This window comes from Pyxicephalus adspersus, chromosome 6 (genome assembly GCF_032062135.1).
Source record: "Pyxicephalus adspersus chromosome 6, UCB_Pads_2.0, whole genome shotgun sequence".
In the NCBI taxonomy this organism is placed as follows: Eukaryota; Metazoa; Chordata; class Amphibia; order Anura; family Pyxicephalidae; genus Pyxicephalus; species Pyxicephalus adspersus.
In genome coordinates this window covers 103,034,141-103,048,055 of record NC_092863.1, presented here as the reverse complement: position 1 = coordinate 103,048,055, position 13,915 = coordinate 103,034,141, and the positions used below count along the sequence as shown (strand labels likewise).

Here is a 13,915-nt window from a genome sequence, read left to right as displayed (position 1 = left end):
CCCCTTCAATCCAAATTCACCCCCTCCCTTCAATCTAAATTTACCTCCTCCCTCCAATCCAAATTTACCCCCCCTTCAATCCAAATTCACCCCCTCGCTCCAATCTAAATTTACCCCCTCCCTCCAATCCAAATTTCCCCCCCCTTCAATCCAAATTCACCCCCTCGCTCCAATCTAAATTTACCCCCTCCCTCCAATCCAAATTTTTTATTGTTATATATTATTATATTCTTTTACTTTGCTTCTATAGTGGTAAACAAGTTTTTTATTACTCTCTATGACATCATCATGGGAACTGTTCATGCGGGGGCAGTTAGAGAAGCCAGTATTGATGTAGACATGGCCCCAGATCTACATCCTCCAAGAGCTCTTTCACTACAAGCAATGGGGTGAATTTACTGCTAGGGATAATTCACTTAGTTTAGTGAATGTGGTTGCAAAGAATAGCTGTTCATGTAAAAGGAAATCTAAAAATAATCTTTGCACCTTTGGATGTTTGAAGGCAGCTGAGCTTCATCTCATTTAACAACCTAAGTAAAGTATAAGGGGCAGGGGGGCAATTCATTTCCCTATTAGAATACAGAAGTCTGTTCACTTAGCAAAGTGACCTTCCTATATTCTGCATTCTAGAAGTCTCCTGACATACATATGCTTTGATAAAATACTCTCCATCTGTCTCCTGTAATATGTCCACAATCTCTAGCTGTCTCTTGTAGCATGTCCGCAGTCTTCAACTGTCTCAACTGTATTCAACTCTAATAGTCCATGGTCTCTAGCCATCTCTAGTAGCCCATCAGCGCTCTCTGGCTGTCTCCAGTAGTATGTTCACAGTCTCTAGTTATGTCTCTAGTCTATCTCTAGTCACATGTCCATAGTTTCTAGCTGTCTCCTGTAGTATGTTCAGGGTTTCCAGCTGTCTCTTCTGGCATGTTCACAGTCTAAAGCTGTCTCCTATAGCATATCCATAGACTCTAGCAGTCCCCTGTAACATATCTGGGGTCTCCAGTTGTCTCCCATAGCAGGTTCATAGTCTAAGGAAGGCTCCTGTAGTATGGCTATAGTCTCTAGCTTTCTTCTGTAACATATCTGGGGTCTCGCTCTCTCTACTATATCAGGTCCATAGTCTCTAGCTGTCTCCTATAGCATGTCCATGGTCTCTAGCTGTCTCCTATAGCATGTCCATGGTCTCTAGCTGTCTCCTATAGCATGTCCATGGTCTCTAGCTGTCTCCTATAGCATGTCCATAGTCTTTAGCTGTCTTCTGTAACATTTCTTGGGTCTCTAGCAGTCTCCTGTAACATTTCTCGGGTCTCTAGCAGTCTCCTGTGGATAGAGCGTGTGATATCAGTGACGCTCATATTCATTTGTTCTCCATCACTCATCATCCGGAGTACAGAGCACAATCACCGGCCCAGCGGTCTATTCCTCTTCACATATCCGCCTGTACCCCAACATTCCATTGACACCCCCCATGTACTAAAACCCCCTCCACTCCTGAAACCTCAGAGCTTAGGGCCCCCCTTGATTGAGTCCCATGTGACCTCCAAGCCAGGGGAGGGCAGCGCACCCCCGGATTGTAAAGCCCTGACAAGGCCGGTTAGTAATTTTTGGCGAGCCGCTCTCTGGGGGTTAAGGCTGCATTTTAGGCGATCACATTCGATTTGCCTGCTGGAGGAGTCAGACGCGGGGCCCAATAATTCGCTGTGATGGCTTCCTATGTAATGATCTGGAGGGGAAGGCTTTTCTCTGGATGAGAAGTCACTTCGTGTCACTCTGAAGCCGGGCGCAGAATTCTCAATGTACTCCGCATCCCCGGGATTGGTAAAGCCAGCCGTTAACCCCTCATGTGCCGGGGGCAAATAATTCTTTAATTCGACCACCCACCAGGAAAAGGAATTATTGGACCAAACATTCAATTCAATAAAAAACTGCAAAGCTTTATTTTGCATTGAGAACCATGCAACTATTGGATCAGATTTCTGCTGATCAATAAGATGGCCACCAGAGGGAGCTCTGTTGGTGTAAAGAAAGTGGTGTATAAGTGATTTTCTGCTTCTGTGATTGGCTGGTTTGTTGAGATAGAAGCTTAGGCATCTCCTGTAATAGTAGCTTTCGGGTGAGAAACTCCGCCTTTTAAAGGGATACACACACTACAGTATTCCTGATTAGAACCATGAAATTGCACCGGATGATTAAAATGAACCCACCTCCCTGTTGAAGAATGGGTTTAGAAATCACATTGTGACACATGATGGTCTCTTTCTTTAAAATATTGGAATCTGCAAATTATACTTTAAAGTAAAAAAAAAAATCTGCAGTAGATGCCTGCAATATATGTATAATTTCCAATGTAATGTCCCTTTAAAAAGCCCTGTAAAAAAGCCAGGGAGCTCTAAGTTCCTGTAGTGAGCTGACAACACTGCTCTGAAATCTCCATTAGTGTTGTCAACCCCGCCCACTTCTTTGGTGCTGGACTAAAAACACCTCCACCCTGGTATGGAGAGGGGGAAGAGTTCTGATGATATAGGAGTCAGTGTCTGGTATCGGTGAGGGAGGAAGAGGGGTAGTTAGTGTGCAACTTGTGACCTATTGTGGGAGGGGGGAGGTTCCACTCTTTTATCTGATAATGAGCCTGCCCCTTTAAAATAAAGGGATCCCAGGGGGTGTGGCCTGTGACATCACTACCATTAACACCATATATGGAATTCAGCACAATGGACAGTGTCACATGATCATTCACCGAAACAGGGTCAGGAAGGCATCTACTATTGCTCCTCCCCCCTCTCTGTGACAGGTGCACTTTACCCCGGGGTAACATGGGAAACCTGTGACTTATAGACTTACTGCCTGTGCATAGGCGCCATATGCTCCAAACTGGATGGCCATTGGGTTGAACATTCCCATCTGCCCTGCCATTTGCTGCATGCGTCTCATTGTGCGCTCCTTGTCTGTGTCTGCAAACTTCACCACCAGGCTCGAGGACGCCCCCTAGAAAATGAAGAACATACATATATTAATTCTGCCCCCAGCTACACTTTTAATAAATCTGCCCTCCAGCCTTAAATTGCCATCACCTTCATTAAATCATCAAAATTTCACAAAATTTTAACACACTTCTACTCACGATGCATTCATCTGATTTTACCTCCAGAAGGACCGAGCCATTTTTGTTCAGGCATCATCCCTGTAATCATCTACGTCTTGGGCTGATATGACAACCCAGGGGTGACACAATCAAGTAAAGCTTTAAATAGACAATTCTTGGCTGTGTTTACAATTGTTTGACACAGATCAGCCCCTGCTCACATATTATGAAGTTACAATGTTGCATTCTGATCATTGAAGAGAAGATTGATGACAAAGCAAAGCTATTCCAGTGGTGCCCAAGGGTATCACTACCAAAAATCAGGTGACCCTGATGGTAATTAAGTCCCGGTTCTTACCATCCGGCTCCTTTAAAAGGTATAAGAAACCTAAAATCCGATCCGGCCAATCAGATCCCACCGTTTGGGTGACCTGACCCTTTAAATGAGAATACTTATGTATTGATCAGAAATTCTAATTTCAAAGTGATGAAACTCGAGTCGCCAGGAATTACCGGGGTGACCATTTCCATTTTATAACGGCATAATGTCGGTATTGATTGGTCTGTTAATTGCTGCTCATCGACAAAGGAATATTTGTAACGTATTTCCTGCTAAGCCTCAGCCCAGCCAATCGATGGACGCTTATTAATTACCTCTGATCTGCCATGCTGGGTGCTAATGATTGGTTTGTATTGGAAGGGAAGCATCTGGATCAGGTGTGTATCACCTTTACTAGGAATTTATCTTAACTCCTCCCCTTTAGGTGTCTTTGTCCCTTAAGCCCCACCCATTTCCATATGTTACACTTTGTATTCAAGTAAGCCCTGCAGAATGGCGCCACCTGTTGGCACACACCTGTAAGTACAAAATTGCTTGATGATGTCACTACAAAGGGTGGGGGCGTAAACCGAGGAGAGGAGGGGAGACAATGATGATGGACCTCAGAGCAGCCTGCAGGGGGCACTGTGGGGCGGGGGGGGTCTGCTTTTTCTATTATGTTTTAGGAACTTTGAGTTGAGCTGCATGCTCAATCAAGGGTGGACATAGGGTGTTGCAAAGTGTGCTGCTGCACGAGGGCCCCTCCTCACCCAACAGGGACCCCCACAGGAGCCCCAAGTCAGTTCTGCATGGAGGCCCACTGTTGGCTGTATCCACCATTGGCCCAATTGAAGCACACACACAGGATCTTCTTTCCCTGCTGAAGTATTTGCCATTATAATACTCCCTCTACAGGCGGTATGAGGTACACTACTTAGATCAATGACCCACCCCCTGCATTCTGATTGGACAATACCAACAACAACATGTAAATGAGGTAACGCCTATAACGGCTGAATAGGAGAATGTCTCACCCCTCCTTTTTTGTCTTGGAACAGTCCTAGAGTTTCAATTAGAGAGAGACACTCTGAAAGCAAACAGATTGTGCTGCATCGTCACCTTAGAAAATCGAACCAAATCATCAATTTTAAACTTTTTTGTAAAAAAAGACATTAAATGGACCTATCAATTATTGGCAGGATCAATGAATGTAATTTAATTTGCAGAAAATGAATGTAACTTGAAAAAAGGAAAACTAATGCAACGTCCACAATGATCAGCCGGTGTATGGGTGTCACGGCTGGTGTCTTTTCATCTATGGCAGCTCCGGTGTTTATGTCCCTGGGAGGAGGGAAGAGGCAGCCAATGACATTATGGATATATTTCGGGAGGGGTGCAGCGAGAGCACATAACAGACTTTGCCCATTACACATAATCACCTCGGAGCGCCTCTTCCCTGATAATTTAATGAAAACCCAGATAATTTTAAACGTCCTTCTTGTCCTTGTACCTGTTTAGTGCGAGATTCAATCCGCCAGATGAGCTTTTAATGATCGCAAAGACTATCTGTAATTGTTGTGTAATTGGCCAATACAATTTCAACGTGGAAAAAAAGACAATGCGCCTTTTCTTATTGGTCATTAATATTCCGCATCCATCGGGGAATTAAAAAAAAAAGTCAAATGAAGATCATCCTGTTGCGTCGAGGGAAAAATTCATCAAGAGGACCTGTCACAGCGCTGGGCTCCAATTAAAAAGTGAAGGGGATTGGTTTAAAAAGGAGAACCGCTTAATGGTTTGGCAACAGGGGAACAGCTGGTATGCAAATGAGCAGATCGCCCCCTACAGGCTGTCGCTGGGCCCAGCCCCTTCTTTGTGGCATTTTGATTGACAGGTGAGATTAGAGAGAGCGCAGCACCTGGAACGCGGCGGGACCCACCCAGGACAAGGATTTTTTTAGGGGTGTATGGTCTATTCACTGTTTCAAAATGATCAGTTTTGTGTGAATAAATGCCTTAAATATCACGTGAATGTTCCTTGGTATATTTATAATTATATATGAACCTGAAGGTATTGAAATTTAATGATTATGTGTTAGGATTTCTCTCTTCGCAGCTGTGATTGGGCTGCTCCTTTTGCATTTTTCTAAAAAAAAAAAAAAAAAAAAACAATGCACCTAGGTGGCCAAAGAGGACCTGTATTGTAGAAAATGTCTTGACTAGCCAATGGTATTGCTCAACTTATGTATGGAGGCCGCCATCTTGGTAGAGGCATGGGTCCCTCATGAAATGGCCCACTGATGAGTGGTGGGGTGATGTTGAAGAAGCAGCATTAACATAGGAAGTACAAATCTGGAAGCAGGGAGATCTTTGCACTATAGGTCACCAGGTACAACTTCTCCTCCAGCAAGGAGATCCTGGCTAGAGCTCACCCTAAATCTGATGAAAGCAGAAGTGCCTGAGATGATCTCACTCTGCAGATATACAGCTCAAGACTTTAAGATACGTAGCACAATACATTTTTCTAATTGTTTTCTATATTTTACAAAAATTTACTTTTTTACAGGAAGTTCCGCTTCAAGAAAGAATTCTGAGCAATAACAGTGGACTTTAGAGCTCCCCCTAGTGGCAATCTGTGGAAATGCTGTTGTGCTGACATGACGTGTTAGTAAAGCTGATTACAGTTAACATCCAACATTCCATATCTGAATATTTGGCACTGACTCAAAACATTGAGAAGCAGGCAACAAGCATTTCAAGACTTCTCCTTTTATCTCGATTTCCTTGCAAAAATTCATTAAAGATCGGGGCCTGAAAGACATGTTATGACATAACACACACAAGGATGTCAATGGGCCATAAATGTTCATTTAACAGGGGGTGGGTGGGTCCATGACAGCCTGGGTTCATTGGAAGTAGGTGGAGTGACATCGATCAAATTGGCACTCGAGGACTGAGGGCACCTACTGGCAGAGAAGAAGTACTGCAGGGACAGCTCCCGATTGAATGTGAATATTAACGCAGAATCCTTTATTTTATTTGATTGGGAGCAATGCAGAAAGTCTTAAAACAACCAAAACTGGAGTCCAACTCTGCAAATAGCTGATTCTATTCAGTCCGAATCTGGTTGGAGCGATTTTAAAAACTGAGAGGTGGACTTTCTTCTCTATAGGCTGCCAATCCCAATAAAGGCAAAAGCCATCCTCATTGGTCATGATTCTACTTGGGAAAAAAAGGGGGGGGGGGAGTGGTTAAAATACACAACCAATCAGGAACACAGCATGATCCAGGCATGGAGGGGTTAAAGTAGGAGTATCACGTTGGCTATCAGTGGAGAAGATCTGATTGGTGCCCTTTCAAAGTCATTCCAACTCATACGGTTTTAACATTTTAAAAACAAGGTATTAAAGTATTTGATTTGACCTGTTTTTTTTTTGGCAGCTACTTACAGCAGAGCTTAGACATGGAAAAGAAGGAGCAGCACAAAAGTCAATCAGTTGTGCTGCAGGAAGTTATGTTTTGATAGGAGGAGAGAGCAGAGTGATAGAGATGAGCAGTTTTCTGCTTCTCCTTTCACTGTCCAGTCCTGGGGGAGGACAAGACCTGTAATTGTTGCTAAACTGCAGCAGAGAAGGATAAGGTCTCTGCCAGGTGTGCCTGTGCTGTGTGGCAAATCGGCATAAATCTCAGGCCTGCATAGAGACAAATACAAATCCTTTCTTTAGCTTTAAGCATATTGTTTTTGCAATGTTTTTCCCCCCTCCCGGTGCCGCCATTACGGTGATTTGCTATAATGGATTAATTTGCTCCGTGACGATTTCCTGGTGCCGCTGAAAAAGCTCATTTGTGAGGTTGTCAGCGGCAGAAAATTGAGTTGTTGAGCACACCTACATGTGACAGAAATCTTTTCCCGCTTCCGTCTCACCTATTGATATTCAATTACCCAGCATGGGCCTTCCCGTACAGCTCTCACCGCAGCCAAATGGAACGGAGGATCAGAGGCCGCCCCCTCGCCAAAAGCTCAGGAAGCACAAAGAGGTGCAATTGTTGGAATTACAAACACAGAACAAAGCACTGCGGCTTAACCCCATCAATGGGTAGAACGGACCGATGTCCAAAAATAAAACAAAATTTAAAAAATTAATATATTAGCTTTGTAATTTTGGTTCCCCTCCAGGACCTCCTGCAGTAGCAGGAGCCCTGTGTGGTCCAGGACATGCCCCCCAGCCTGCTGATTGGACAGCTTACATTTCTCACCTTGTTTTCTCCTCCTATCAGCATTGACAACTGCAGCTGAATTAAACTGTTCTTAGTTTTGCCCCTTGTGTATGAGGGCTCAAAAAAAGCCTCTACTTGCCCCCCAGGAGTATATACTTACCTCCATGCTGTGCTTTGTGACTGTTAGGAACTAAAAAAAGAAACCCTGTGAATATGCCGCTGTGCTGGAAAAGAGGTTCCTTGCTCTCTGTGTGGTCTCTCTACATTGGTCACCTTCTGAGTCAGATCTGGAGCTCTCCAATCAGCAAAGGGTAAGAGCTTTTGCTGATTGGACAGATTTGAGTTATGACTCATCAGTGGGTGTGTCAGACCTCTGTAGAGAGACCACTCCTTATCATCCTTGCAAGAAATAGAAAAATATCACCACTCTCAGACCCCTTTGTATCTCAGGATTGTTTTAATATCAATAATAATATAATATTTTTCTTCTGCACCGTGTTGAGGAGACACTAGATGGCAGTCTGTAAAATGTATGCATCCCCGGTTCCTGGTCATCACCTACAGTACTCAGACCCTGACCCTGTCTGACCATGGGCCTGCTGATTCTGTGTTTAGTCTATTATTAGTAATGATCTCACGGTTCCTGAAATCACATTGAATTCTCTGCTCAGATCTTCAATCTACTCCTATTTCTGCCATGTCAGCTCTCGTCCACCACCAGCACTCCAGTCTTTGGTCTTCTGGTCCTCAAGCAACATTCCAGTCTCTCCTTTGTGTGTTTTCATAATCAAGCAGCACTCAGTCCCTGCCTTGTCTACTCTGATCCCCAACCAGTACCCCTTTATTTTTGTGGTTCTTTGGTCTCCAATCTCCAGTCCCTTTCTCATCAACTCTGATCTCCAAAAAGTATTCCCACCTTTGTTCTTCTCTGGCCTCCAATCTCCAGTCCCTGTATTCTCCTTTCTGATCTCCCACCAGTACTCCAATCTTTGTTCTTCCTAAATCCCTATTCCCTACATTATCTGCTGTCATCTCCAACCAGCATTCCAATTTTATTCTTTCATGGTTTTCAATCTCCAGTCCTTACATTGTCCTCTCTGGTCCTCAACCAGTACTCCAATTCCCTTACTTCTCTGGTCTCCAATCTCCAGTCCCTGTATTGTCCTCCCAGGTCTCCAACCAGCACTCCAATCTCTGTCTTGTCTACTCTGATCCCCAAGTAGGACTCCAATTTTTGTTCTTTTCTTGTCTTTGGTTTCCTCTCCCAGATTATTTTTCTGTGGTCCACAACCAGTACTCCAATCTTGGTTCTTCTCTGGTCTCCTGTCTCCTTGTGGCCTCTGATCTCCAACCAGTACTTCAAAATTTGTTCTTCTTCGGTCTCTATTCTCTTTTTTGTTTCCTGTCATCTCCATCCAGTATTCCAATCTTGTTCTTCCCTGGTCTCCAATCTCCAGTCCTTACATTGTCCTCTCTGGTCTGCAACCAGTACTCCAATCTTTGTTCTTCTCTGGTCTCCAGTCCCTGTGTTGTTCTTTCTGGTCTCCAACCAGTACACCAATCATTATTCTTTTTCAGGGCTCTATTCTCCAATCTCTGCCTTGTTCACTGTAATCTCCAACCAATACTCTAACATGTGTTCTTTTTTTGGTGTCTATTCCTGCCTTGGTTTCACTGATCTTCAACCAGCACTCCAATCTTTGCTCTTCTCTTGTGTCCTTTGTCTGGTCTACATAGGTCAGCAAACAGTGTTCACGTCTCTGTTTCATCAGCTCCAATCCCCACCCAGTACTCCAATCCCTGCCTGGTATTCCTAGGTCATCAAACAGTGCTTCAGTCCCTGATTTTCTGATCTCATTCTCACTCAGCACTATGTCTTGTCTGCTCTTTTGAATGTCCAGTCATTTTAATCCTCAACCACCATTCTAGCCACAGACTTTTCTGCTTTTATCTATAACTAGCACTCCACTTCCCTATTTATCCACTTTGACCTCCAACCCTAAATTTACTCTACTGTTCTGATAATCAATCAGGTCTCCAGTCCATTTTTGTCTACTATAGTTCCTGCCTGCTCATCAGCTAGCATTCCAATTCTTGCCTTGTCTTCTCTGGTCCTCCATCAGTAATATAGTCCATACCATACCTTGTCCTCACTGGACTTCCAACAGTAATGTGGTCCATGCCTTGTCTTCTCTGGTCCTCCAATAGTATTGTAGTCCATTTGTTGTCTTTAACAGTAATGTAGTCCATGCCTTGTCTTCCCTGGTCCCCCAACAGTAATATAGTCCATGCCTTGTCTTCCCTGGTCCTCCAACAGTAATGTAGTACATGTCTTATCTTCTCTGTACCTCCAACAGTAATGTGGTCCATGCCTTGTTTTCTCTGGTCCTCCAATACTAATGTAGTCAATGCCTTTTCTTCTCTGGTCCTCCAACAGTAATGTAGTCAATGCCTTTTCTTCTCTGGTCTTCCAACCGTAATGTTGTCTATACCTTGTCTTCTCTGGTCCTCCAACAGTAATGTAGTCCATACCTTGTCTTCTCTGGTCCTCCAACAGTAATGTAGTCCATGCCTTGTCTTCTCTGGTCCTCCAACAGTAATGTAGTCCATGCCTTGTCTTCTCTGGTCCTCCAATAGTAATGTAGTGAATGCCTTTTCTTCTCTGGTCTTCCAACAGTAATGTTGTCTATACCTTGTCTTCTCTGGTCCTCCAACAGTAATGTAGTCCATGCCTTGTCTTCTCTGGTCCTCCAACAGTAATGTAGTCCATGTCTTGTCTTCTCTGGTCCTCCAATAGTAATGTAGTCCATGCCTTGTCTTCTCTGGTCCTCCAACAATAATGTAGTCCATGTCTTATCTTCTCTGGTCCTCCAAAACTAATGTAGTCCATATCTTGTCTTCTCTGGTCCTCCAATAATAATGTAGTCCATGTGGTGTCTTCTCTGGTCATCCAACAGTAATGTAGTCCTCTTGTCTTCTCTGGTCATCCAACACTAATGTAGTCCATGTCTTGTCTTCTCTGGTCCTCCAACAGTGATGTAGTCCATGTCTTGTCTTCTCTGGTCCTCCAACAGTAATGTAGTCCATATCTTGTCTTCTCTGGTCCTCCAATAGTAATGTAGTCCATTCAGTATCTTCTCTGGTCATCCAACAGTAATGTAGTCCATGTCTTAAATTCTCTGGTCCTCCAACAGTAATGTAGTCCATATCTTGTCTTCTCTGGTCCTCCAATAGTAATGTAGTCCATTTGGTGTCTTCTCTGGTCATCCAACACTAATGTAGTCCATGCCTTGTTTTCTCTGGTCCTCAAAAGCAATATTGTCCATGCCTTGCTGTGCTTTCTGCTGTTCCACATTGTTATCAGTCCTCCTTTTCCCAGCTTTTTCTGTGGACCCCAAACACCTCCGCTATAGTATGGGAATGAGCACAGGGGAGATGGGAAGTGTTCTGGAGTGGCAACATTGAACCTTCATAGATATGATATAGTAAGTGAACGTTGTCAAGCTGGGGCAAGAAGTGTATTATTGGCAGTGAAAGAGAAAGACGCCGGAAAATGAAAACAAATGCAGCCACCACATCTAATGACTGGTAAGCTAAACTATGTTCTTGGGTTTCCATTCACTTTCAAGTAATTCCAAATGGACAAAAACAAGAGCATTCTTGCATTCTTTCTGTTACAGGGTGACAACTCCCTGTTTTGGTCTCCCACCAGTGCCCCCGCGTTGTCACCCTGTCACATGTAAACTACAAACCCAATGCTCATGGCCTACTGTTGTCACCATCATCATGCCGGTCCGGAGCTGACATGCAGCAGGTAGACAGGAAATGGCTGAAAGCAGCAGCAGAAGATCAGCAGCACCCATAAAGCATGGAAAAATCGAGCTTTATCAAACTACACGTCATCCAGTCAGTAATGGGCAACTGAATGGTGAGAATGCAGAAAGAAGCGCCAGTTTAAAAGGTCGCCAATGCTAATTAGTAACTTTTTCACCAAAGTTTTTCTTTTTAGTTTTTGCCACGTTCCAGCTTATTGGTCCTCTAAATGTCCCCTTTTCCCGTCAGACAAATAAAAAGACGTTACGGGGGTAATTAACTGCTTTTGTATGAAAGTAGGCCACCCGTCTGCCCATCCGGCCCCCTCTCTCTTCCCGCTCGGAGGTAATGAATTCGGTGGCACACAACAATCGCAGAGAGTGATGCCCGCCGGGTCCCTGGGGAGACTTTAACTGTCCTGCCAGCTGCCTGCCCCGTTACAAAGCTGTGACTAGAGAGAAGCAATAGGGATGAAGGGGAAAAAAAGCAGCGTGCAGATGAGCACTTCATCCCCAGTAGGCCGTCCTTTGTGCCGCCGTGATTCATACCCCCTGTCAGGCGGGCTGGCACTTTATTTCCGGACTGGCAACGACTGATTTATGAGTTCATTTATAGAACAATGGGCACGGCGGAGGAAGAAGCGTTCTGAGGCCTTCCTGCAGCTGGAAGAGATCTTTGCTAAAATAAGATGGCAAAAAGCACCCCTGTCACCACGGGGGCACACCTTGGCATCGCTGGCTGAGTGAAAATGCGCTTTGAGTTATTGCTGCCATTGCCTGGGAATCATTTTTGATGTGTCTTTCACATTTCTATTCTTTGTTGAATCATGTGAGTACCAAGAGTGTCAGCTGAAATAAAACATGCTACAGGATAGGCCACACAGAGGGTAGTGTGACCTAACATGGCTGGTGTTGTCAGAAATGGAAATAGAGTCTGTCTATGTAATAAGAAAATCTGCTCTTGTGTATATTTGTATTTAATATATATTCATAGTCTCCTTCTATTGGCTTACAGTATGTCAGGTACCTGGGCTGAACAGCTGTTGAAATACAGCCTGCTACAGGACAGGCCACCCTTAAGTGACATGGTCTAATAGGTCTGTATTGAGAATGGGGAATGCCAGAAACACAGGCAGAACTTATTTAGATGCAACCGCAAGATGCACATATAACACGTGTTCCATTAATGCATTACAGCGCGTGATGACATATGTTGCAACATGTATGCACAGGTGCAGCACCATCCTATACTTAGCCTGATTCTGAAAATATCAATTGGCAGTCATGCCAGTCCTCCAGATTCAGAATTTTCTTAGAATCTGTCCTGAAACCAGATGAAAACACCACAAGGAGTCAGTAGGTTCATATGCTGATAGGATGGGTAAAGAAGATGAGCTTATCACTGTGCTGTTTCTTTTTTCATTGCCTAGTTATGGTTTGGGGGGTGAAACAGGACAACCTGGGCTCATAAGAAGGAGGTTGATGCTAAGCAAAAGACTGAGGACATCTAGTGGTAGAAGAAAGTATTGCAGTGGAAATTATTTGGATTTAAGCTGAGCATTATAGTAAAAGCTGCCTTCGGTTTTTCACCTAATATTGGTCTTACCACTTTTATCCATTTCATTACTACCCAAAAGCTCACAAGTGGTTCAAGGCGGTGCGGTTGTGTTTTGGTATGCCACTGAATCATTTCCATTGACTTTATTAAGACACTTTCCAAGGACATTGGCAAGCAGTTGCAGGTAAAGGACAGCAGAAAACCCATGACCCTTTGCAACATATTCAAGAGAACTGCAACATTCACTGTACAGCATTTCAGCAAATGCTATGAATGAATGTCCATGCTTCCTCAATGCAGAGAGGTGCAGGGAGGTTCAAACTGTGCCTGAGATTCTGAACTTTATTCAACTTCAACCTCGTGCCATTTGTACAAGCTCCCTTCATCAGGGCTGGTTTTATGGTGGGGCAGATTAGGCAAATGCCCAGGGACTCCACCTTCTACATGACCCAAAATGATAAAATGGCAGGGATTCCGGGAGCTGGAATGCTGCAAGGGCCCCAGTCTTATATATGCCCATGCTCTTGTGTGATGAAGAATCAGAGGAGTTTCTCTGATTGATCCATACAGAACAAGATCAGAAAAAATGATGAGGGTCTAATTTGAAGAATCTCCCCGAATGGCTCCGAACTGTGACACCAGAAAAGCTGTTCTTGTTAATTTTCACAGCAGAGCTGTCAGCGGCTCTGAGAATAGCTCTCCTCCATAGCCAACACTTCCCTTCCACACATCAACTGTTCAATTAACACAAGGAGGGAATAACGAGGACTGCAGCCTTCTATCACAGCTTTGATGTTTCTCCACAATTTATGAAAGTGTACACAAATCTAATTACAAGCCCCAGTGCTTCCCATTTACATGAATCTACTCCAGTACAGAGCTGTTTATATCAAAATAATTGTTCAGAAAGAGGGAAAGAAAGAA

The 13,915-nt window shown here is 44.0% G+C and overlaps 1 protein-coding gene across 1 annotated transcript in view; it reads right to left on the bottom strand.

Moving 5' to 3' along the window:
* CELF4 (CUGBP Elav-like family member 4) overlaps positions 1–13,915 on the bottom strand; it is a 700,213-nt gene that overhangs the window by 69,001 nt on the left and 617,297 nt on the right. Inside the window, 1 exon segment of the mRNA XM_072413517.1 lies at positions 2,845–2,988. Within this exon segment, the coding sequence (XP_072269618.1) occupies positions 2,845–2,988 (144 nt within the window).